This window comes from Tursiops truncatus, chromosome 6 (genome assembly GCF_011762595.2).
Source record: "Tursiops truncatus isolate mTurTru1 chromosome 6, mTurTru1.mat.Y, whole genome shotgun sequence".
In the NCBI taxonomy this organism is placed as follows: domain Eukaryota; kingdom Metazoa; phylum Chordata; class Mammalia; order Artiodactyla; family Delphinidae; genus Tursiops; species Tursiops truncatus.
Genome location: NC_047039.1, coordinates 16,075,195 through 16,101,388, shown reverse-complemented (window position 1 = coordinate 16,101,388; position 26,194 = coordinate 16,075,195). Strand labels below are relative to the sequence as shown.

Sequence of the window (26,194 nt, the reverse complement as noted above, 5' to 3'; positions counted from 1 at the left end):
TGCCATTGTTCATGACTTATAGTAGCAAGAGATTGGTGTGGTTAGATTGTGGTATATCCATAAAGTGAAATATTATATAGATATTGAAAAAAACCAAAACTCTTCATATAACTATATGGCATGATCTCCAAAATATGTTACTAAGTCCAAAAAATAGGAATTCCCTGGCGGTGCAGTGGTTAGGACTCCGTGCTCTCACTGCCAGGTGCCTGGGTTCAATCCCTGATCCGGGAACTAAGACCCCTCGTGCTGCACAGCGCAGCCAAAAAAGAAAAGTACAAAAAGGGGCATCCCTGGTGGCGCAGTGGTTAAGAATTCGCCTGCCAATGCAGGAGACACGGGTTCGAGCAGCGGAGCAACTAAGCCCGTGTGGCACATCTACTGAGCTTGTGCTCTTGAGCCCGAGAGCCACAACTACTGAGCCTGCAAGCCACAACTACTGAAGCCCGCACGCCTAGAGCCCATGCTCTGCAACAGAAGCCACCACAATAAGAGGCCTGCACACCGCAACGAAGAGTAGGCCCCGCTCGCTGCAACCAGAGAAAAGCCCACGTGCAGCAATGAAGACTCAACGCAGCCAAAAGTAAAATAAATAAAACAAAATAAATAAATTTATTTAAAAAAAGAAGTCCAAAGAGCAAGTGAAAACAGTGTACATATTCTACATTTATGTTAAAAAACAAAAGGATGTTGTGAAAATGGAATAAATATACATATCTGCATATGTATGCGTAGAATATCTTTATAAAGACACCCAGGAAGCTAATTGCCTGCAAAGAGGGGGAGGAGGCACTAATTCTGAACCTTTCTTTTTTTGAACCTATTACCTTTGTTTTAAAAAAACAGTGAAAGCAAATAAAAATTAAAACAAATATATAATCACTGTTTAGACCGGGTCATGGTTTCCTGCAAATAGTGCTGACTCTCAAAATTACGTTCAAAGAATATTGTTGAAAATTTTGTTTTGTTAGTGTTATATTATTGATACTAGTTAGAACTTGTATCAGTGTGAACCTATGACTGAGGTGCATGTTTCCTTCATTGTGGGATATATCTTACAATTTATCATGAAAATAAAACACTTGAGTCAGCTAATTTAACCTTTGGTAATTATATATTTGGCTCTTTAGATTCTCCTACTAAATATTTAATTTAAAAGTAATGATTGGGAGGAGTATTGCATCATGTTAAGAGCATGAACAGGTTCTAGTTCTGCCACTTACTAGTTGCAGCTTTGGACAAGTGAGCCCAGTTTCCTCAGCTTTTTATTTTATTTTATTTTATTTTTTTGCGGTACGCGGGCCTCTCACTGTTGTGGCCTCTCCCGTTGCGGAGCACAGGCTCTGGACCCGCAGGCTCAGCGGCCATGGCTCACGGGCCCAGCCGCTCCGCGGCATGTGGGATCTTCCCGGACTGGGCCACGAACCCGCATCCCCTGCATCGGCAGGTGGACTCTCAACCACTGCGCCACCAGGGAAGCCCTTCCTCAGCTTTTTAATGAAGATTATGTACCTACTTCACAGGGTTTCAGTGAGGATAAAATAAGGTAATTTTATTGGTTAACACTTATATAGAACCAACTTTGTGTCATACATTATTCAAAGCATTTTACATATGTGAATTCATTTAATCCTCACAGCAACCTTGTAATGTAGGTGGGTATTATTATTAGGCCTATATTATAGATGAGGAAGTAAAGGCACAGAGAGTCAAGTAATTCGTCCAAAGTACTATTGCTAGTAAGTGGCGGAGCTGAGGTTCGAATCCAGGCAGTCAGGTTCCAGACTCCATTCCACTGTGTTGAACACTTAACTCACTGATGGCACAGGTACATTGTGAGCCTTCAACAGATTTCAAAAATAAAGGTGATATAACAATAAATATTACTATACAAGGATTATATATCCATCCTAGAAAATACAGCTAAACTAAGTCATCTTCAATCTAACCCCTCAGAAAATAAAAATGTTGGTATTTATATACATATTCATAAACTTTAAGAAAATTAAAATGGTAACATTCTGTAACCCATTTTGGTTGTGCACTTTGTTTAATTTGATTTGTGACTTTCTGTTTTAATTTACAAAATGGGTTAGGACACTGTATTACTTTCTGTCTTTCTCCAGACTTGGTAGTCTTCTGGAAGTAGGCTAAGGAACTCCTTTGAGTCATTCTTTGGGTTGAAAGGCATCTTATTGATGTAAAATGGTATTTGGAGCATGAATTAATAACTAATTAAAATCCCTGCCTATATGCAACCTTAGGACTCTTACAAAGGAATTCCTTATTGATGTTGGCAACAGGGGGAACTCTGGCTCCATGGATTTACAGGAGAAAAAGTCAAATCACTGGCCACAAATGAAAGGGTTTTTTCCCCTTGATTTTTTTTCCTTTAACACACTTTTTGGCCAGTGCTGGGTCTACTTCAGAGATAGCCAAACGTGTAGTGCTCAGATACAAAGCAGAATATAAGGATGTAATTGCAAGGAGATAGAAAGATGCAGAAGATATGGCTCTTATTAACTTGGATGTCATAATAGAGTTAGCATATATTGTGAAATAGATGATCTTAACTGCCTTTGTGGTAATACAGAATGCTCTAAAAGTTTATAAAGGAACTCACGCCTCCCTTAATGCCCTCAAATCCTGATCAGTATTGGCAGTAGACAGTCTTCACCTTCTGGGATGAAGCACCTTAAGTGTGGTCCACTGGTTACACCTTCCCTTTAGGGATCTCTCTCCAGTCATTCCTGCTACCCATGTACTGCACTCTGGCCCAAATCTGGACACATCACCCTTCACATTATTCCCCAGAGCCTTGCCAAGACCAGGCTCTGATACTTGAACATGTCTTTTCTAAAAGCATGGAGATTACAAGAAGAAAATAAACACAGAAATAATTACCAACTAGATAATCTGACTCACTTGCTATAGTGTTGTTCTCTGGGGCCTGTAGGCTTTGTCTCATCTTCACAGAATCTTGGAAGAGAAGGAGCTCACAGTTCTGTAGGGCTGCCTGCCTGTATAACTTGTGGCCGTCTCCACCAGTATGCGCCTCCTAGCATACTGGCTTTTTGAACCCAAGGCCAAAGAAGAAAACGTTCCCTTTCTCTTTAAATTAAAGCCATCTGCCAACTACTATTTCATGACCTGTTCTTTTTAGATAATTGTGGAAGCCAACCCACTGTCTGCCCACTGGAGTGTTTTTTTGTTCTGTAGCCTCAAAATGACAACCACATCAAAATACAGTTCACTGAGATGAACATTTTTACATAAAATAAAATCAGGACATAATTTGGTTGAAGACCTTAAAAATCATGAGCAAAAATATTATTGACATTTTATTGATGACGCCTAAAACTTCAGTTTCTATTTATATATCTTCAATACCACCAGGAAGTCTTTTTAGACCCAATGCAGACTCACGAGAGACCATGGGGCATACATGGTGTCCATCCTAGAAGAGTACAGTTCAGGAAGGGCAGCATCAGGCATCCCTTTTCATGGAGTAGTCGTCATAGAAGTACATGCCGCAGTCTGGAGCTTTTCTGCCTTTTGCCTCCATTTCTCCCACCCTCTCCTAGTCACAGCTCAGGTGCAAGGAAACAGTATCCACATTGGGCAGATTAGGGAGCCACCCTGGCTTAGAAGCCTCATGCATCACAAATGCCAGTATCTCTTGTAAAAGTTTTATTGGCATAGCTTCCAGGATCCCACGAGGGACATACCTTACGAGTCACCACACTCAGAGAAGCCCAAAGCTATAGCTTCCGCCAGGTAATTGGGTAATTTTTACCATAAGAAATGTTGCCTAATAACACAGCTGATTACATTCACCTTATCAGGTTTCCAGGACAACAGAGCTAGAAAGTTAATCCAAGGTCACACTTGTAGAAAAAGAGGGAGATTTTGTTTGCCCTTTATCCACAACTTTTCAGAAATATCTGTACAAAGATGATTGTGTTTTCAAATTTGCCTGTAACAAATGGCTTTGGAGTAGCTTCATAATCAACTGGCATATATCCTTTTTCATGTATGATAAATTTTAACTCTCTTCCTTTGTTTTTCCTTTTTTGATAGGTCGAATCAAATATTCTGAACAGGTGTATGATGCGTGTATGGAAACATTTGACTGTCTTCCTCTTGCTGCCCTCTTAAACCAGCAGTTTCTGTGTGTACATGGAGGAATGTCACCTGAAATTACTTGTTTAGATGACATTCGGAAAGTAAGTAATCTTTCATTAGTCTCATGGAGTAAATATGCTTTTAATTTTGTTTTTTATTACAGTCAACTAATATGTCTTTATTGCTGAAAATTTTTAAATACAGATAATTAAAAGTAAGAAAATGGAAATCACCTGTGATCTTGTCATTGGGCAATAACTACTGTTAACATTTTCCTATATATCTTCCAGAAAATGTCTAATTTTTTTAAATAAATTTATTTTATTTATTTATTTATTTTTGGCTGCATTGGGTCTTCGTTGCTGTGCACGGGCTTTCTCCAGTTGCAGCGAGCGGGGGCCACTCCTCATTGCAGTGCGCAAGCTTCTCATTGCGGTGGCTTCTCTTGTTGTGGAGCACGGGCTCTAGGCATGCAGGCTTCAGTAGTTGTGGCATGCAGGCTCAGTAGTTGTGGCTCGCGAGCTCTAGAGTGCAGGCTCAGTAGTTATGGCTCACGGACTTAGTTGCTCCCCAGCATGTGGGATCTTTCTGGAGCAGGGTTCGAACCCATGTCCCCTGCATTGGCAGGCGGATTCTTAACGACTGCTCCACCAGGGAAGCCCAGAAAATGTCTAATTTTTAACGAAGTCTGTGCTTTTACCAACTAGAAACATATTTTGAGTATAACCCTGAAACTTTAAATTATGTAGCAATAGGAAGGAAAAAAGCCAGGGTTCTAATCCCTGTACTGCCATTAATTGTGTAACCTTTACCAAATCACTTAACCTCTTAGATTTTCTTCTCTGTAAAATGAGGACGTTGAAATGGATGGTCTGAGGACTCTCCCAGCTCTGAAATTCATTGACTTTGACATTTCAGATGATAGAGTTTAATTGCTACACTTGCCTTAGTTGGTAATTGTGATTTTTCAGGATTATGTATCTTCATGACTGAAAAAAGGTGATCAGTCTTTTTTCATTTATATTGTTCTACATCACCATCTTCTCTTCTGTACCTTGTATTCTCTTACCTCTCTTATATAGGTACTGAAACTAAAAAATTTTCTGTTTGTAAAATTTCTCTGAATTAAAGTTACTGTCCTCAAGGTAAGAGGGTGTATGCCTGTATGCACAGCCTTTTCTGCTGCCGTGTTGTTATTAAATAAACAACATTTCTCTTTTACATAGTAAATCTTGAATTTTACAATTCTGAATCAATTGTATTAATATAAAGCTCCCTTTTCACTTAGCAGAGGTTCTCTTCTTGGCATTCAGTTATCCTAGTTACTTGTTTTCTCTTGGCTTTCATGCGTTAACCAAAGCAGCAGTGACTAAAGGCTTGAATTAATAACTTATATTGAAATGCCTCCACTGAATAGAATGGAAAGGATGAAAGCCTTTTGCAAAATAAAACTAGCATTCTTTAAAATAAAGAAATCTCCATTGGAATGAGATAAACAATGAACAGAAACACTCAAAACCCTTCCTGCTGTCATGGTAACATTGGCTCACCTAGGCAATTGGAATAAACTTTACAGGGTCTTTCTAATAAATAGTATGTTTCTATAGTGATTGATTTCACATTCAAATTAAATGAGCACCGCTTTTAAGATTAGGATGTAAGGAGGTCCTTTTCTACTGTAGGGATAGGGATATTTATTAAAATTTAATACCAAAAACAAATAAAAATTGTATCTACATTTATTAAATGTTCATTTTCTTCCTAAAGGAAAATTCTTTAGGGGCTTACCGCCCACTCTCCTAATACATTCTTATGGGTGGAAAGGTGTTTTTTGACCCATACCATTTTCCAAAAGCTCTTTTGCTTTCATGATTTTTCTTCTTTTGGCTTTTACGTGTCTTCTAGTTAGACAGGTTTAAAGAACCTCCAGCCTTTGGGCCAGTGTGTGACCTGCTTTGGTCTGATCCCTCAGAGGATTATGGCAATGAAAAGACCTTGGAACACTATACCCACAACACGGTCCGAGGGTGCTCTTATTTTTACAGGTAAGCTAATCCTCAGTTAGAAAATTAGAAAAAGGAAATTGTAACGTATTTTATCAAATTATTTTTAACTACATATTTTGTATCTTGAATTTGTGTCGCTCAGGGACTTCTATTTAATTTTTTGATTAATTGAAGGCAGAAAACTCTGTTTTGTTTTTTATATTTTACTCAGTATTATGCCCTAACAAGTGTAATATACTGAACATGACTGAATAGAACATCTTGCAGTGCTTAAATATTGTTGTCTGACTTTAAATGATCTAGATTATTTGTTCCCAAACATCATCTATTGACTTTTTTAAAAATAAAGATTTCTTGGCTCTTCCCTCAGAGATTCTGATTCAGTAAGCCTGAGACAAGGGAATCCTGTTATTTTTTTAGAAAGCTCTCCAGCTTTTGGAACCACCGGTATTGGCAAAGATATAAAAAGAACAGGACATTGTGAACTAAGCCCAGGACATTTCCTGGAAGTTGGTTGTTGTCTTAAATCTCATATGTGAGCTTTCATTGTGCTTTGCCACTCCAAATTAGGGAGATTCAGGGAAGTTTGAAGCCTGAATTTTTTAAAAATCCAAATATTTTATTCTGATAAATAATACCTGTATTTAGTACCCTGAAAAATCTTTGATAATTGCCTAAGATAATGCATTCATTAAATGAAATCCTGCACACAAAAGGAAGCCTCAGTTTTGCCATAGTTTTAACATTCTTCTAAGTAAACTTTTTTCATTCCATTCTGCCAACTTTAGCAGTGACTAATATGATGAAGTCATTTAAATTTTACTTCTCTTTACATTGCTTAAAATAAGGAATATAAAACTTTTATTTTTAGCACATTATAAATTGGTACAATTTCTATGGCAGTGAGCTTGGCAACATCTCTCAATTATAAATGGCCATGGCTTTTGTTCCAGAATTTCTACTTCTAAAATGTAATCCTGTGGCTATATAGTCAGTCCTCATTATTCAAGAATTCTGATTTGCAAATTTGCCTACTTGCTAAGATTTATTTGTAACCCTGGAATCAATACTCACAACACTTCCAGTCATTCACAGACATTCAAGTGTACAGAGCAACGGAAAATTTGAGACACGCTGTGCACGTTCCGGCTGAGGTTGAACGTGCAGCTGCTCTGCCTCTTGTTTCAGCTCTCATACTGTAAGCAAGTATTCTTTTTGTGGTCTATTTAGTGAAACATTTCCCACATTTTTTGTTGGTGTTTTGCTGTTTAAAATGGCCCCAAGCATACTGCTGAAGTGCTATCTAGTGTTCCTATGTGCAAGAAGGCTGTGGTGTGTTATATAAGCTCCATTCAGGAATGAGTTGTGGCACTGTTGGCCATGAGGCCCATGTTAATGGATCAACAGTATACATTAAATAAGGTGATTTTACACAGAAACACACATAAAACAAGGTTATGTTGATTAGTTGACGAAAACGTTGTGACCAGAGGCTCACAGAACCGAAACCCTGTATTTCCCCTAGGAGCAGTCGTTCAGTATTCACTAACTCAGTTTTTGCAGCAACTTTACAGAACACAGCTACTGCAAATGATAGGAATCAACTCTACTTGAAAACGTGTAAAATGCATGTACAAGTTTTTCATTGTTGCATTATTTATGATGATGGTTTTAAACAACCTAAACGTTCAATAGGAGACTAGTTAAATAAATGCTTGTACATCCAGACAATGGAATGTACCAGACAATGCAATGAGGCTGTTTTTTAAAAATGAAAAAAAGAAAACAAATCCTTTGTATACTGGTTGGAATAATCACTAGTGTAAAGTGAAAAAAAAGACATAGTAAAAAGCTATGTGTACCGTCTGATGACATTTCTAAAAGGGGGGGTGTGCATATGTGTGTGCATCATTGCTTGAAATTGAATATGGTATCTCTGAAAGGGCACTCAAAGAAACCAAGAACATTGGTTGCTTCCAGGGTAGCTGGAAGATAGAGGTAAGATGGAGGGAGACATTTCACTGTATAACTTTTTATATCTTTTAATTTTATGCCACGTGAATGTGCAACCTATTTTAAAACTTACTTTTTCTAGTGAACATAATAAGAAACAAAGATTAAACATAAATTAAATAATTAACACTTGGATAATTCCAGGATAATTTTGTATTCTCCAGTTCTTCGTATCAAACATTTGCCATTCAGAAAGGTACTAGTGCTAAAAGAATATGATAGGAGAGATGCAAATATCATACCTTTCATTTGAATAAGGTTGGATATAGTATTTGTATTTGCTCCTGAAATATTCCTGCATAATATCATCTTGATATTGATATTACCTGTGAAGCTATAAGTAGGTTCTTTAACTTTTCTAACAGTTTGACAATTTGAAAATTGTGTGTTCAGTTTTTAGCACCTACTACACACACACACACACACACACACACACACACACACACACACACTGCTGTGATACTTTTTTTTATATCAAGATACCAAGAAAAGTTTTGGTGTTGTATTATTATTGTGTGGGTTAAGAAAAAAAAAAAGGTGGGGGAACTCTGCTTCTGTCCTAGGGTTGTCTGCTATCTGTGTCCTTGATCTGGAATGAGGAATATCAGTGACATGGAAAAACGAGAGCGATGATTGCTAAGCTATTAATAAAAGTTCAGTGGTAATGAAAACCTATAATTTTGAAACAAGTTCAACTCATTTCATCTTGACTTTTCCCCTTTCTCCTATTAAAAAACAAGTGTTTTAATTCTGGATTTGTGTTTTCTATTTTCTTTTTCAGTTACCCTGCAGTTTGTGAATTTTTGCAGAACAATAATCTGTTATCAATAATCAGAGCCCATGAAGCCCAAGATGCTGGGTAAGTTATATTAAAACTGTACCATGACTTCCCTGGTGGTCCAGTGGTTAAGACTCCACATTCCACTGCAGGGGGGCACGGGTTCAATCCCTGGTCAGGGAAGTAAGATCCTACTTGTGGTGTGGCGTGGCCAAAACCAAAACCAAACAAACAAAAACAACCAACTGTACCAAACAGCACTGCAAAATTTTTGCCTTTAACATCAAGACAGACGGGCTGTCATTTTTCTTCCAGGTATCGAATGTACAGGAAGAGCCAAACGACAGGCTTTCCATCACTCATTACTATTTTCTCTGCCCCCAATTACCTAGATGTCTATAACAATAAAGGTAAAGGAGACCAGCAATATTTGAGTTTGAATTTGTGAGTGAGTATATGTGAGCTCTAGTTGAATATGTATGTGCATAGGTAATTTTCTGAATATATATAAATTTTAAATAAGAAAAAAAAGGGTCTTAATTGAAACAAAGGCCAAGAAACTTAGAATTTGGGCTTCTGCTTGGTTTTCATCTCCTAAGGATTATTGGGCTCTTTGTGAGTATAAATAATGATTACAATAGGTCTGATTTATACTACTGAATCAAAATATAAGAAGAATAAATTACTTCAGGTTCAGGTTAGAACAGTCAGCATAAATTATTGGTTTTGGTGAATTTAATTTATTTATAACAGTACTACCTCAATAAAATGTCACTGTTTAGTGTTTTAATGTCTGTCCGTTAAGCTGTTTTTGCTCTTAAGAAATAATACTGTTAGAATGAATACTCTACAAAAAGTCAGAAAAATCTTCATTTTAGTCCAAGCCCTGCCAGAAACTAATAGTGTGACTTTGGGTAAGTCATATAATCTTTCTTAACCTCAGTTTCCCATATAAAAAAGATAATTGGATATACACATGCCTTTTGATCCAGAAATTCTACTTCTAAGACTTTTAGTCTATTTTAGTCATTTTTTTAAATTTAACTTTTATGATTCCTAGTTCATAAGTTTTGTATCAGGGCAGTGGTCTACTTAAAAACCTCCTCTGTAACATGCCTCTGTAACTATTTTGCTGTATGACTATAAAATAATAGAACTTTTAAACAAACATGCCAGAACAAATATATCCAAGTGAGTATTGTCCCTTCAAGGTAGTTACCTTGGGAGGTTATACACTTATTCCAACAATGCTGCCCATTGTTCAAACATTTTTGGAACTCCTCTTTTGGCATTGCCTTCAGAGTCTGCGACACATTCTTTTGATTATCCTCAATGATGGGAAATCTTCGTCCTTTGAGGGTGGATTTGATTTTTGGAACAGCCAAAAGTCATTCGGAGTCAAGACTGATGAATAAGGTGAGTGATCAAGCTAGACGATACCATTTGGGGTCAGGAACAAGGTATGATTATAAGGTAATGAGACTGGTTTTTCTTGTGTTGCTCATAAAATGGCTCTGGAGGCAATTCCAAAAGAGGAGTTCCAGAAACGTTTTGAGTGATGGCAGCATCTTTGGATTAAATATACGGTAAGGCAGCAAGGTATATTGATAAGAGCACTGAGCTAGGAGTCAGAAATCCTAGTCTAGTCCTGCTTCACTTTTAAATTCACAGTTAATGAGATACTTAACTTCTCTGAGCCTCAGTTTGTCCTTAAAATAACTGTGATATAGGCTTGTTGGAGATAAGTTGGAATAATCAAAATGAATATTAAAAGCATTGGTCAAACTATAAATTGCTCTACTACTATAACATTCTACTGTTATTGTGCCTGGTGTGATTACAGCAAAGGACCACACTCATCTGATATATAAGGTCTGGTGTGTTTGTCGTTGGTGGTTTCTTAAGTCTCATTACTTTATAGTCATATCTTGTATATGCAGTTTGGGAGAGAAGTTTAAAAGAGGCCCACAATATATTTACTACTTCCTCTATTTCAGAGTAGACTATGAAATGGCACATCTCATTTCAATCTGTTTTAGAACAGTTACCTCTGAATGTCCTTCGTGACTTGCTGTCCATTTTAAAAAGACATTTCTTTGACTTAAATTCTCTTCCAGTCTTATATTTTCTTTTTGCTACTCGTCAATCTTTCCTGAGTCTTAGCTATCCTATAATACTCTGCTTCTCCCTAACTCCATTCTTTCTTATTTCCTTTTTCCTAATATTTCCAATACATTAGAGACTTAGTTTTTGTTCTCGTTTCCTCCCTTATGAATAGTATGTGCCACTTATGTTGTCAAACTTCCTCAAGGACAGTGTCCCTAGTCCTCTTATCTATGAAGAAGACTTTCCCTTCTTACTTCCTTTATTAACCTTACTATTAAAAGTGTCTATTGAGGGAATTCCCTGGCAGTCCAGTGGTTAGGACTTGGCGCTTTCACTGCCAGGGGCCCGGGTTCAGTCCCTGGTCGGAGAACCAAGATCCTGCAAGCTGCACAGCATTGGCCAAAAAAAAAAAAAAGTGTCTATTGATTGCCCCGTGGATTTATCAGTGTGCTAATCTGAAACATGTCATCTAAATCAGCAATCACTTTACTAGCTTACTAACTGCCAGTTCATTCTTTGCCATATTCTAATCTGGTCTTGTTCTTGATTATTCCTTTAGTAAACTGTTAAAGTCACAGTTGATTCTGAGTTTTTTGTTGGCTTTGACATAATTGGTAACATACTTTACCTTGAAACAATCTTATTTTCCTTGGTTGTTTCTTAACCTTTGGCCGGGGAGAGGGGGGCATGTGGCATCTAAAATAATCTCTGGTGGTACTCAGTTATTCACCGCACAAGTACCTCTTTTCTTGAAGAAGGCAACTCTATCCCCCTTTCCTTCTTCTCTTTCTTTTACTGTTGTTTTTCTTTCTTGTATATTCTTTAGACTTATTGGTACCAACAGGCATTTCTTAGTTCCACTGGTTACATGAAAGACCTTTAAGTCATGATTTTTAAACATCTCTATTTCTATTTTTGTGTCCACCTCCCACCTCTTTTTCTTGTGTAGATTGAGGGAGTTGTTGAATATTTACATATTCATCTAACCTAAGTAAAATACATATACTTGAAAATAATGGGACATGTACATTGTAACCAGTATTAGAAGCTTCTTAAAAGCTGAAAATCCTATTTTCATATATTTTCTTTATAATCTATGGTGTACATTTTAAACATCCAGTGACTTTAATTTTGAGAATACTAGGCTATCCTGCAATAAGCAAAGAGACAGGAATCAGGAGATGACCTATAACTGTCATTTCTAGAGAACTATTATACCCTATTCTATTTATGATCATAGTAAGAATAATTAGGAGAATAATGCAAACCACATTGCATTCTGGTGATGAAAACTAAGGGATTGGATTTTAAAAAGTTTTAAATATAAAGAAAATCAGTTTGGTACCAAAATATATATATGAACTGGTTAATATTAAACATTTATAGAGTGTGAGCAATATACTGTGTATAGGAGAGACGGGCATTTTTTTCTTCACATACTGTATGCAGAGATGATTTAATCTACTTTGAACCTTATTAAATTGCTCCAAGTTTACCATCTATCTGTATCCCCCACTATGAATTAATAACTGCTATGTTATAAACTCCTAAAAAGTTTATAAAATCTTTGGCTCTGGCTAATGACTAGGAAAACAGGCTGTGTTCATTTAATGAGAAATGTTTGCCCTCAGAGGAAGGTTGTAATTGTAACCACTTGGCCTATAAAAGGAAATTATGATGAAATTTTTCTCATGTGGAATCTGAGATTTCTATAGATAGTTACTGTGCAAGACCCTTTGAAGTTTCAGAGTTTAGTTTCTTTTGTACTTTTATTATATATAAGAGCTCTTCAGGTAACTTTGTTTCTTGGGATAATTCTTAAAAGAATGAACTATATAACATGCTTTAAGATTTTCCATCTGTCTTGAATTTATAAATGGAAAGTAAGTTCTTGAATTCTGTGTAATAGGTACACAGCTGTACAAAGTGTACCAGTTGCCATGTCATTTTCCTCTGTGCCAGACTTTCCTCCTTTTTCCTTTTTAGCTGCTGTGTTAAAATATGAAAACAATGTCATGAATATCAGGCAGTTTAACTGTTCTCCACACCCATACTGGCTTCCAAACTTTATGGATGTTTTCACGTGGTCTTTGCCTTTTGTTGGGGAAAAAGGTAAGAGAACTAAAGCATCTGGACCATCAATTGTCCTAACTAGTGACTGAGCACCCTTATATTTGCATGAGTCCCCTGATGGTTCAGAAATGTTTTTCTTAAAGTTATCAGAAATGTTTTCTATTTTCATTGTTCTCTACAAAGATGTTTAAGTGGCGCTTAATTGGTTTTTAAATTGTAATTCTAGTTGATTATGCTTTTCTTATTCTAAATATCAATTTAAAATAGCTGTCGTCCTATAATCAAGATGTTAAAATAACATAAGTAAAAATAAAATAACCATTCCTTCAGTGATTTCTGCAGTGATAAAGAGATTTAAATAGGAATTATTTTTCTTGGAATTTTATTTGTGCACCTATACAAATAAGCTATGCAAATATATAAGCCTGTTGTACATAGGCCTGGTGGCTTAACTTCTTTGTAAAATGGGAGGAAATCCTTTCATATGTATATCAGTGAAGAAAAGGCTCTGGCAGCAGTCTAATGAGATCAAGTAGTAGTTATGCAATGGAATCTTCAAAGACTCCATACTTTAACTGGAGCAAATAATCTCCCCCAAATCTATATAAACTTGAAGGTCTGCATTTAATGCTGTTCCTTACAGCTACTCTGAATAGCAAAATGGCAAATCATTTTTATCTATGTTTATTTAACATGTATGTTTATATATCCACATCATTTTAGAGAAAGTACCTTATTAATTATATAAATTTTGGGTTATTTTGTCTTATCATCTAGTCACAGAGATGCTGGTTAACATTCTCAACATATGCTCTGATGATGAATTGATTTCCGATGATGAAATTGAAGGTAAACTTGCCTTTTCCTCCTTTGAATCAGAAACGAAGAAGTTTTGGTTTTGGTTTTAGTTTGTTGTGAATAATTTTCTTTGTCTAATTAAAAAAAGAATTCTGCTCATTGTAGAAAAAATAAAATTTGAAAAATACAGGAAACCATAAATAAGAAAAAAAAGTCACCCATAATCCTACCATCTCATAGATATCCACTGTTAACATCTTGATATAAATACTGTATTAGTGTCTTTTTTTCCTCTTTTTTCTTTTAAACAAAAATGAAGTCATGTGATAGTTTCACAAACCTTTCCTGGGTTTTTTGTAGACTACTTTTTAATGGTTACGTAGTTATCCATGTCAGTCATTCTTTGTTTTATCCAATCCCCTGCTGTTGGATATTAGATTTTTTCCAAATTTTCTTTTAAAACCCCACAGTTTTGAAAATTTTTATAGATAAATCTTTACCTGTTCTGTTGAACAACCAATGTTTATTATACGCCTTATATGTGCCAGCAATTGTATAGGTCCTAAGCTCTCAAAAAGCTTATATTCTGGTGGTGGGAAAACAAACAAACAATGCATATGAGTCAAATATTGATATGTGGTATGAAAGAAAGGAAAACAATACTAGGAAATGAAAATTAACACTTTCTTGATTATTTCCATAGGATAAATTTCTAGAAATTGAAAATTTGTGTCAATTAGTACTTAACAGTTTTAAATTGGATACAGATGACCTAGAAAAGCTATAACAGTTTACATTTTGTGTATGTGATACATAGTTCACAGTGTTCTCTCCAATACTATTTATTATAATTTTTGTAGTCTGCTGTTTTTTTTAACTTAAATATTTATTTTTATGATGACTAATGAAGTTTTTTTCTTGTATTTATTTACCACCTTTATTTCTTTTTATGAGTTGTCAATTCATTTATTTTGCCCACTTTTCTACTGTTATGTGCATGTTTGTTTGTTTTTCTTCTTATTGGCCTGTGAGCGATATTTATATAGTTACATTTTGTTGTATACATAGCCAAGTATTTTTTCCCTAATATGTTTCAGGAGGTTTGATTTTAAAGATAGATCCTAACTTATCTGAGAATGCAGAAGATTCTGGAGAGATGGTAGCACCTTAGCACAAACCTCTGACCGTCTCATTCTCCCCAAGCTTATGCTAAGGTGATTCACTCAACTGTTAGGATGAGCTATGTACATAGTGGAGAAAGCCTAGCTTACTTTGAGAATATAGATGAGAGTCCTATACATACTTATGCTTCAGATTCCACATTGAAGGTGCAGAGCAGATGGAGCATAGCTTGTGTTTACCTTTATGAATGGGATAGGAGATCACTGCAGGGAACCAGGTCTTGAGAAAATAGTGCAGCCAAGTGAAAATTAAAACAAAGAATTTAAGTTAGGAAAGGATGAAATATGTAAGAAATACATCTAGTAAATTTTATATTTAAATCTAAGTGGAAATGGAAATTATTGTGAACTCTATTGTATGTATTAACTCTATTGTGTGTATGTATCCTTGATTATCATAAGGACATGCTTACTAAATTATGCCCAAAGTTATATATGGATATATTTATTGAAGTATCATCCGTAGTAGCAAAAGAGTCAAACAATCTAAATATCCCTCAGTGGAGAGCTGGGTAAATCAATCACGATATATCCATATGATAGATTCTCCACATGGAATATTATTTCTCTTCTGTAAGCCTCCTTTCTTCTCCCCTTCTCTTCTAGTTAGTTCCTATTCAGCTTATTGTTACTTCGTCATGGAAGATATTTCTGATCTCCCTGACTAGATCCAACACCCCTGTCATGCTCTCATATCAATGGTGCTAACTTCTTAGCATTTGATAGAGTTGCGATTTTACATTTATTTATACTGTTACAAGATTAATATATTAATGTATTTAATAAGTGACTTAATACTGTTAAGTCACTCAACAGTAAATTCCCTGAGTGCTGGGACAAAATTCATTCTTGCTTACCATTATCACCTTAAAGCCAAGTATAGTGCAATGAGCATAGTAGGTAAATATTTGTGGTATGAAGTACAACTATTAAAAAAATAAAAGAATGGAGTAGAGCTGTTGGTGCTGATATGGAAAGTGTATTAGATGTTAAGTACAAAAGTAAATGGATAGAATCCTCTTATTCCCATTTTTTACAAGGTATGTGGGTATAAACTGATACAGGATTTTAAAACTTTTTTTCTGAAAGGAAATGAAGAATAACCTTTAGGTTACGCTGGTGAATTGAACACACTTCTAATTCCATTCCTTCCTGAAACCACACTAAAACTACAGTACAATTTTGGTTTTATCTAAGTGATATAAACTAAGGATTTTCACTTTAGTAATGCCAGACAGATAGTTTAAAGCAATCCTGACTCTTAAGACAACTAGAAAAGGTAGACAAAATATTTTAAAAAGTTGCTTCAAAGGCATTCAGAAAACTAAGAAAGTAATAAAGAATTACCAAGTAGAGATCTGGAGAAAGGCATAAATCCAGAGAGGTAAGACATTTGGTTACGTATGGGACCAATTTTCTCCTAAAGGCATTCATGAATATCAAAAGAGGGGGCTGAGAGGTTGACCAGCCCTCTTGATAGAAGCTAGAAAAAGTTGGGGTTCATGACTTGCCAAAGATGAATTGAGTGCTGGTAAGCTTCTGCTCATTGGTTTGGGACCCCCAGAGGTTGCATCTATGTAAGAGTAAGGGTGAACTGGAAATAGAATGCCCTGGAAGGGACTACAGCCTGTCTTCAAGTCATTTCAGTCTCTGAAATTTAAATAGGGTAGTCCCAAGCATCTGGCAAAAGCAAACCTCTTTAGACTAAGGTAGCATTATGTAGAACTTTAAACTACTGCAAACTGTCTTTCAAATATAATACATGGCTCACAACCAAAAATAACTAGGCATATGAGGAGACATAACAAAATGAATGAGAACCAGCAGAAAGAGCAAAAAATAAAAACAGACCCTCAGGTTCTCCAGACACTGGCTTTATCAGACCAAACTTTAAAATAACTATTCTAAAAAATAAAACAATGCTAACTATTCAAGAACATAAAAGACTAGATTAAAAATTTTGGCAGAGAACTGTGAATTATAAGAAGGGATGTAGCAGAGTTGATAAAGCACAAAAAGAAAGTTCTAGGAATGAAAAATAAAAAACACAGCAGATGAATTAACAGCAGATTCAATAAAGCTAAACAAAGAATAAATGAACTAGAATATAAGAAGAAACAACCTGGAATAAATCACAAAGAGAAAAAATAAAATACCCCAAAAAGTATAAGAGACATGGAGGATACAGTGAATAGGTATCACCTGTGTGTTTGGAATCCTAGAGAAGAGAGAGAGAATGGGGTAGAACCAGTATTTGAAGAGATAATGGATTGAAATTTTTCTAAAACTGACAAGTTAAGCCACAGATTGAAGAAGTCCCCCAAACCAAAGCAGAATGAATACAAAGAAAACAATATCTAAGCACATCATAGTAAAAGTGCTTCAGGTGAAAGACAAAGAAAAAAATCTTAAAGCAGCCAGGAAAAAAAAAAATCGATTACCTTCAAAAGAGAACAATTAAACTGACAGTAGATTCTCAGTGGAAACAATGGAAGCAGGAAACCATGGAATGACATATTCAAAGTACTGAAAGATAATAATTGGTACATCTAGAATTCTATACCTAGCAGAAATACCCTTCAAAAATGAAGAAGAAATAAGCATTTTTCAGCTATTCTTCCCTTTAAAAAAGGTACTAAGAGAATTACCAGGAGACCCACACTAAATGAAATTCTGAAGAATATTATTCAAACAGAAGGAAAATACCAGATGGAAGCTTGGAGAATCAGGAAGAAATAAAGAGTACAAATAGTAGAAAATATGTGGGTAAATCAAGTGAATTTAGACCTTATTAAACAATAATAATTTTTGTTGGATTTAAAAGACAATTAAAATATATGACCATAATAGTCGGCAGTGGGATAGAGTTAAAGTGTGTGAGGACGCTATATTATCTGGGGAGAGGAGAAAAGTACCTGTTAACATTATACTTTGATAAGTAAGAGATGCATGGTGTAAGAGTAATTTTCAAGAAAGGAGGGCTGGGCTTCCCTGGTGGCGCAGTGGTTGAGAGTCCGCCTGCTGAAGCAGGGGACACGGGTTCGTGCCCCGGTCTGGGAATATCCCACATGCCGCAGAGCGGCTGGGCCCGTGAGCCATGGCCGCAGAGCCTGCGCGTCTGGAGCCTGTGCTCTGCAATGAGAGAGGCCACAACAGTGAGAGGCCCGTGTACCGCAAAAAAAAAAAAAAAAGAAAGGAGGGCTTTTTAAAAAGTATGTACCCTTTAAGTTATAGAAAAAATGGCATGATAAAAAAAATAACCTAGAAGGCAAGAAAGGAGGGAAGGTACCTATAACACTAGGACAAATAGAATAAATTATGTTGATAAATTTATCAGCAACTTCATTAAATGTAAATGAATAAAAGACAAATTGTCAGGTAAGATTTTTTAAAAAACATTTTATGATGGTTTATAAGAGACATCTAAAACATAAAGATACAGAAAATTTGAAAGTAAAAGGAGAATAAATATATAGTCCAAATACTAACCAAAGAAAAGCTGTTGTAGATAGACTAATATTACATGAAATAAATGCTAAAACAAAAATAACATGGGGAATTCCCTGGCGGCCCAGTAGTTAGGACTTCACGCTTTCGCTGCTGAGGATGTGGGTTCAATCCCTGGTTGGGGAACTAAGATCCTGCATGCCACATGGAGCAGCCAAAAATTAAAATAAAATAAAATGAAATGAAATGAATTACCCATGGGTCATATATCACAATTAAAATTTCAAAATATTTTGAACTGAATGAAAATAAAAAGCAGTACATATTAAAACTTGAGGGCAGGCAGTGCACCAGGCAGGCCTGGGTTTGGGGCTGGAACCAGAACCTCAGCAGATGTTCACTGGTTGACAGCAGAGGAGAGGAACCAAGTTGACCTTAAAGCAGCAGGATGGTCAGAATTAAGTGAGAGAGGTGCCGTCTACAAGGAGTTCTCTTTCAAATATTGTAATCAGGCATCTGGCTTTATGTCTCAAATTACCCTACAAGCAGAGAAGATGAATCATCATCAGAATGGTTCAGTGTGTACAAGGTCCATATGCCCCTCACCTCACATGTCCGTGGGGGACTGACCAAAAGGGATGTGAAATTAGCCAAGTTTGTTGAAAAAGCAACTGTTTCTGTGTGATTTCTTCCAAATGTATGTAAAATTTTATACACATCTTAGCTGCAATGTATTTTGAAGGCAATTTACATGAACAAATTAAGTTGTAAATTTAGTTCACCTTTATACCACATTTTGTAAAATCAGTGCTTAAATACAAAATGATATAAATTGAAAGAAAAACATAGAACAACAAAACTTGAGGGATGCATCTAAAGCCATGCATAGAGGAAAATTTATAGCCTTAAATGCATAAATTGGAAAAGAAGAAAGGTGAAAAATCAACATCTATCTCAGGAAGTTAAGGGAAAAAAATGGATAGCACATTAAACCTAAAGAAAGGAGGTGGAATGAAATAAAAAATTAAGAGCAGCATAAGAAAACAGAAAATAAAATATAATATAGGGAATTCCCTGGTGGTCCAGTGGTTAGGACTCCACACTTTCACAGCTGAGGGCCCAGGTTTGATCCCTGGTCAGGGAACTAAGATCCCACAAGCTGTGCGGTGTAGCCCCCCAAAATAAATAAATAAATAAATAAATAAATAAGATATAGTATAGAGGAACAGTAAAACCAGAATGTACTCTTTTCAAGAGACTAATAAAATTGATAAATCCATGGCAAGTCTTATGAAGTAAAAAAGATAAGACAGAAATAACCAATGGGGCTTCCCTGGTGGCACAGTGGTTGAGAGTCCGCCTGCAGATGAAGGGGACACGGGTTTATGCCCCGGTCCGGGAAGATGCCACCTGCCGCGGAGCGGCTGGGCCCATGAGCCATGGCCGCTGAGCCTGCGCGTTCGGTGCCTATGCTCCGCAACGGGAGAGGCCACAACGGTGAGAGGCCTACGTACCGCAAAAAAAAATAATAATAATAATTAGAACTTGTATTTATCAAAAGACTCTATTTAAAGAGTGTGAAGGGACTTCCCTGGCAGTCCAGTGGTTAAGACTCTGTGCTTCCACTGCAGGGGGCATGGGTTCGATCCCTGGTCAGGAGACTAAGATCCCGCATGCAGCGGGGTGGAAAAAAATAAATAAAATTAAATTAAAATTTAAAAAAAGAGTGTGAAAAGACAAGCTACAGAGTGGGAGAGGATATTTGCTACACAACCAAAAAGTGACTCATGCAGAATATATAAAGAACTACAGATCAGTGAGATGAGACTTGAATGAGCACTTCACAAATGAGGGTATCCAAATGGCCAGTAAAAATATGAAAAGTTATCCAACCACATTAGTCATCATGAAAATGCAAATTAAAACCACAATGGATGATTCTACACACCTACCAAATTGGCTAAAAATGAAGATGAATAACATCAAGTGTTGGCCAGAATGTGTAGCAACAGGAATGCTCATATACTGAAGTGTAAATTGGTACATCCACTTTAGTAGATAATGCTAAACTGTTATCCAGAATTGAACATATACATACCCTATAACTGAGCATTCTAATTATAGGAATGTACTTAAGAGAAATATGTGCAGCAAAGAGAAATGCACTGGAATATTCACAGCAGCTGAATTCAACATAGCCAAAAATTGGAATCAGCCCAAATGACCACTGACAGAAGAAAGGATAAATAAGTTGTGGCATATTCATATAGTGGAATTGTATACAATAATGACAGCGAACTACAGGAACAGGGAAAACATGGATGCGTCTTACAAACATAATGTTGAGCAAAAGAAGCCAGACACAAAAATACATTACTTGATTGTTCCAATTACATAAAATTAAAAAAAAATTAAAACTTGTACTTGTGGATACATGCTTAAATGATAAAACTATAAAGAAGAGCAAGAAAGTGATTTCAATAGAAGTCAAGAGAATGATTTTCTTTGGGAAGAGGGAGACTCTAATTATTAGGAAGGGCCCAAGGTGGGGAATCTGGGGTGCTGGCAGGGTTCTGTTTATTGTCCTGACTGGTTATATGGCCACTTGCTTTTAATAAAACATTGAGTTATACATTTGTTTTGTGTACTTTTCTGTATGTTTATCATACTTCACAATAAAAGATTTTTACAAATTTATAAGCCTACAAAGATGTGGAGATTTCTGTAGGGATTTTGGAAGCTGGAAAACAAATGAATTAGTATTACTGACTTGGCTGATTCAAGAAAGCTAAAGACCAGTTTAGTAATGGGGAATACCGAGTTCCAGTACAGAATCCTCAAAAAGCAAAGGAATTGGTAGCCTACACCAGTTGCTAGAATTGGGGACCTTGAGTTGAGGGGAAGAGGGAGATGGGGGCTGAGCTAAAATGAGTAGGTAAAAGCTGTTTGAAAGGCAGCTGAGGTCCTAGCTGCCTCTTCTCCAAGACTGGAGGCTAACCTCTAAAAAGCGTAAAGCAAAGAATTTCTGGACCAGGATACAACTGAGGGCATCGATACTTTGCCAAAAACAGGCGAATTACGTGACCATACGCAATCTCAGTACTGATACAGAGAATTCCCTAACAAAGACCCCCCCCCCGGTCATTCTGTGTATGTAAAGCTCCAAGTCAGCAGCCCACCTACCAACTCTGAAAGCTTTCTAGCCCCTCATTCTTAATGATGAGCAGGCACCAAGGATTATAGGACTCTTCGGGAAAGTCTCTAAGAGAGACAAGAACAAAAGCAGCAAAAACAACTCAAATGAACGTGAGATTCTGAAGAAAATATAAAACTTAAAAATGGAAAAACTGTAATATCTCTAGAAAGAGATGAGAATATATTGAATCCATTATATAAAAGCATGATGCTCTTATTAAGAGATTTGTAAGCTGTTCATTCTGTCCTTTGTTTTTATTCATTGTTTTCAGCATTATTTGTTCCACAAATAGTATCTTTTTCTTTGTCTAATTTTATTTTCATGATCTATGGGGATAGACCATGTTGGAAAATAATAGATGTGAATTAATGTAAAACTTTTAAGAAATAGAAACACTCCTGGCAAGCAATCTGTAATTTAATATTCTATCATGATACCAAGGATGTCTCTTTTGAGCTGATAAAGATAAAAGCCTGCTTCTCTCATTGCATTTCGCTTTGATTTTTTCTTTTCTCTCTTCCATGCAAACTTAAATTTCTCTTCCCATATTTCTATTTTCATCTCCTTGTTTCTTGGTGTCTCTTCTCCCTGAAGATCACTACATTTCAAGCTATCAGAAAGGTATCTGACCAAAATGTGCTATGAGCTTACTACTCGCTGTCTGTCCCACCACAATCTATTAATTAGACTTTTTTAGTTGTAGTTGAATAATTTCAGACAGGCCCTCCATCCTCCCTTTCTGTTTCAATGTATATGTTTTCTCTGAACCCTGCTGTATGATCCTGCAGGATATTTAGAACTGGGGGGCGAGGAAGGAGAGGCCACATTTCTTAGTTTCTGACGTTTGAATGCGGTCACCTGATGCATGCCTGGACATTGGCTTCTCATGTGTGAGCTGTTTCCTAAATCTTGGATGAGAAAAGGCCATAAAGTCTTAACGTTAACTTTTTTGATGTTGCTTTATAAAATACCTTACCCATCATCATAATTTACACTGCACAGTTGTCTATGGTAGGAAATAACTCACCAGTTTGTGAGTAAGTGAGGACTGTAAAATGAAAGCAGCTCTCAGTAAGTTCAGGAGAGCTAGCTGTGTGTTGTGTTTACATGCAGAAGACAACTGCTCAAGTCATCACTTGCCATTTGGCAGGCCAAACCCTGCATCCTGAGGTGGCCCACAGCATTCTCAAAAGAGATCTTTGCTGTAGCAACTGTCTTTGTTTATATGTGTGTATTTCATTCTTCCCTGTGTTTTACATTCCAGAACCACAAATAAGTTCCTACCTCATAGATCCACTCAGTCTGTCTTTTCTGCGGCCCCTCCATTTTTTACATCACCTTTTTTTTTCTCTCTTCTGGGTTATTTTTTTTTTCTCTTGCTCCTTACAACTTCCTGGGACTTTGGTTTGTTTAAACAAACTTAGGCCTTGATTTCTTTTTTAAAAACAATTCCTTTAACTTAGAAAGATGCTTCATCCTGCATTTTTTAAAACTAACCTGTTAACATATTCCTTTAACTCACTTATTCTTTGTATTCTCTAAGGAGGCACTACAGTTCGAAAGGAGATCATCAAGAATAAAATCAGAGCCATTGGGAAGATGGCACGGGTCTTTTCAATTCTTCGGTAAGGATAACTCTGTCATTACACTGTGGGATAAAAGCATTTTGAGAGTAATTTAGAAGTTGATTTCAGAACAGTTTTTTTAGAATTGGAGTTTGGTATTAGAACTGTTGGTCTTTGGGTTGAGTACAATTTGAATCAGACCTACATGTTAAAGTGCCTAGAAACGCCTGGCAAACATTTATTTGGTATGAGCTTAGATACAGTGCAGTGAGTGCAGTGATTTAGTGTGGCTTCTGGAGCCAGGTTGCCTGTGTTCAGATCCTGGCTCTGCATCTTCTCAGCTGTGTGATCTTGTGCCTCATTTTCCTGGTCTGTAAAAGAGTGATAATAGCAGATCTGCCTTACAAGGTTCTTTGGAGGATTATATGGGGTAATATATGGAAAACGTTAGAACAGCACCTGATTATTAAATGGCTTTAATTGAAAACAAGACCTGGCTAATTGTTGTTAATTGGAATATTTACAGAAAACATCCCTTTCTTTGGGTCAGGGAAGGGGTAGGGAGAAGGAGAAGCTATCTTCCATCTCTGCACATCTTTTCTTAACTTCTTTCAAGTATCTTTGTAGGTACTGAGAGGTAGACACCCTAGCATTAACCCTGGGCTTTGATCTTCCTTTGCAGGGAAGAGAGTGAGAGTGTGCTGACTCTCAAGGGCCTGACTCCTACAGGTACACTCCCTTTGGGTGTACTCTCAGGAGGAAAGCAGACTATTGAGACAGGTGAGTATGAGAAATGCTCCTTTCATGGAAGGTGTGCTCCCGTTACCTAGCAGTCAATGTCAAATTGAAACTTAGGGCTTCTTCCAATAAATGGTACTAAAGCAATTGGATATCTATCTCTGGGGGAAAATGGATCTCCATACACAAAAACTAAATCAAAATGAATTATAACTTAAATGTAAAATCTAAAACAGTAAAACTCACAGAAGAAGGTATGGAAACTAGGCACTGGGGTAGATAAAGAGTCCTTAAATATGACACAAAAAATACTAACCTTAAAAGAAAAATTGAATAAATGACTTTCATGAAAATTAAGAATGTGTATTCACAGAAATTCATGATTAAGAAAGGAAAAATACAAACCATAAACTGGGAGAAGATTTTTGCAGTACATATGTCTGACTAAGGACTTATATTCAGAGTCTACAGTTCTATAAAGTCTGTAGTTCTATAAAGAACCATAACTCAGGGACTTCCTGGTGGTCCAGTGGTTAAGACTCCATGCTTCCATCACAAGGGGCATGGGTTTGATCCTTGGTCAGGGAGCTAAGATCCCGCATGCCGCACCCCGTGGCAAAAAAAAAAAAAAGTACAACTCAATAAGAAAAACACAAAACAACCAAATTTTCTTAATGGTCAAAAGATTTTAACAGACACTTCACAAAAGAGGGTATTAAAATGGCCAAAAAGCATATGAAAAGGTGCTTAAAATAGTTACCCATCTGGGAAATGGATATAAAACCACAGTGAGGTACCACTACATATTCTCTAGAATGGCTAAAATTTGTAAGTGTGACAATACCAAGTGTTGATGAGTTTGTGGAGAACTAAAACTAGATACATTGCTAGTGGGTTTGTAAATTGGTTCAACCACTTTGGAAAACTGTTGGGCAATAAAGCAAAACATATGTCTACCCTACAACCCAGCAAATCCATGCCTGTTTTTTTTTTGTTTATTTTATTTTATTTTTGGCTGCATTGGGTCTTTGTTGCTGCACGCGGGCTTTCTCTAGTTGCGGTGAGCAGGGGCTACTCTTCCTTCCGGTGCACGGGCTTCTCATTGCAGTGGCTTCTCTTGTTGTGGAGCATGGGCTCTAGGCACGCGGGCTCAGTAGTTGTGGCTCACAGGCCCAGTTGCTCCGTGGCATGTGGGATCTTCCCGGACCAGGGCTCGAGCCCATGTCCCCTGCATTGGCAGACAGATTCTTAACACTGTGCCACCAGGGAAGCCCCCATGCCTGGTTTCTATAGAAGAGAAATTAGTGCATATGTCCACCAAAGGACGTGCATAAGAATGCTCACCTTAGCTTTACTCATAATAGTCCAAAATGGGAAACAACCAAATGTCCATCAATAGTAGAATAGATAAATTGTGTTATATTTATACAATGGAATTTACTCAGCAATAAAAAATAACATTATGAATACATGCAAAACGTGGTTGAATCTCACAGACATCATGGTAAACTAAAAAAGTTACACCGAAAAGAGCACAGACTGTCTGATTTATATGATGTGCAAGAACAAGCAGACTAACATTTCTGGGTGGGATCAAAGTGAGGCGGCGGGGAAGCAACCGTGGCGTATATGGGCCTCACAGTGCCTCTCATCATGATGAGCGTGTTCTGGGACTTCGTCAGCTTCTTGGAGCCCTGGTTCATCCCTGAGGGTCCCAACTGGGAGTTATCATCACCTTGTTGGTGACCTGTTCAGTTTGCTGTTATCTCTAGTCATGAAGAGTTGTTAAATCACCTCCATACCTAGACCACCTTCGTTGACTTGCCTATTTTGGCCATCAGCTTCCTTAAACATTCACAGCACATTTGAACATCTTATTCTACAATGCAGTATTTTTTTTCCCATCACCTTTTTTACACTTTGATGAATTATGTACCTACTTAAACTGTGCAGGCTCCATAAAATGTCTGTGCACTGCTCTGAGATAGAAAATGCTGTTCTTCTGAGAAATATATGACTCTCTCTTTGGAACCTGTGGATTTGAAGGTGGCTCCTGCCTGCTCACTACATGGGAATCAGCAAAGTGTTTAAGAGCTGTTACAAGACAGGAAGACTCCAGTGGGGCGGTCAATAGGAGAACACGTTCAGAGGGAAGATCTGTCCCACCA

General features: G+C 36.8%; 1 protein-coding gene across 5 annotated transcripts in view; it reads left to right on the top strand.

Moving 5' to 3' along the window:
• Positions 1–26,194, top strand: part of PPP3CC (protein phosphatase 3 catalytic subunit gamma) — a 98,030-nt gene that overhangs the window by 59,034 nt on the left and 12,802 nt on the right. For all 5 annotated transcript variants that reach the window (XM_073805859.1, XM_033857700.2, XM_033857701.2 and 2 more), the window contains exons 5-12: positions 4,081–4,226; positions 6,031–6,170; positions 8,926–9,003; positions 9,238–9,332; positions 13,015–13,140; positions 13,879–13,950; positions 23,267–23,348; positions 23,971–24,068. In XM_073805859.1, the coding sequence (XP_073661960.1) occupies positions 4,081–4,226; positions 6,031–6,170; positions 8,926–9,003; positions 9,238–9,332; positions 13,015–13,140; positions 13,879–13,950; positions 23,267–23,348; positions 23,971–24,068 (837 nt within the window). The remainder of the gene's footprint in view (positions 1–4,080; positions 4,227–6,030; positions 6,171–8,925; positions 9,004–9,237; positions 9,333–13,014; positions 13,141–13,878; positions 13,951–23,266; positions 23,349–23,970; positions 24,069–26,194) is intronic.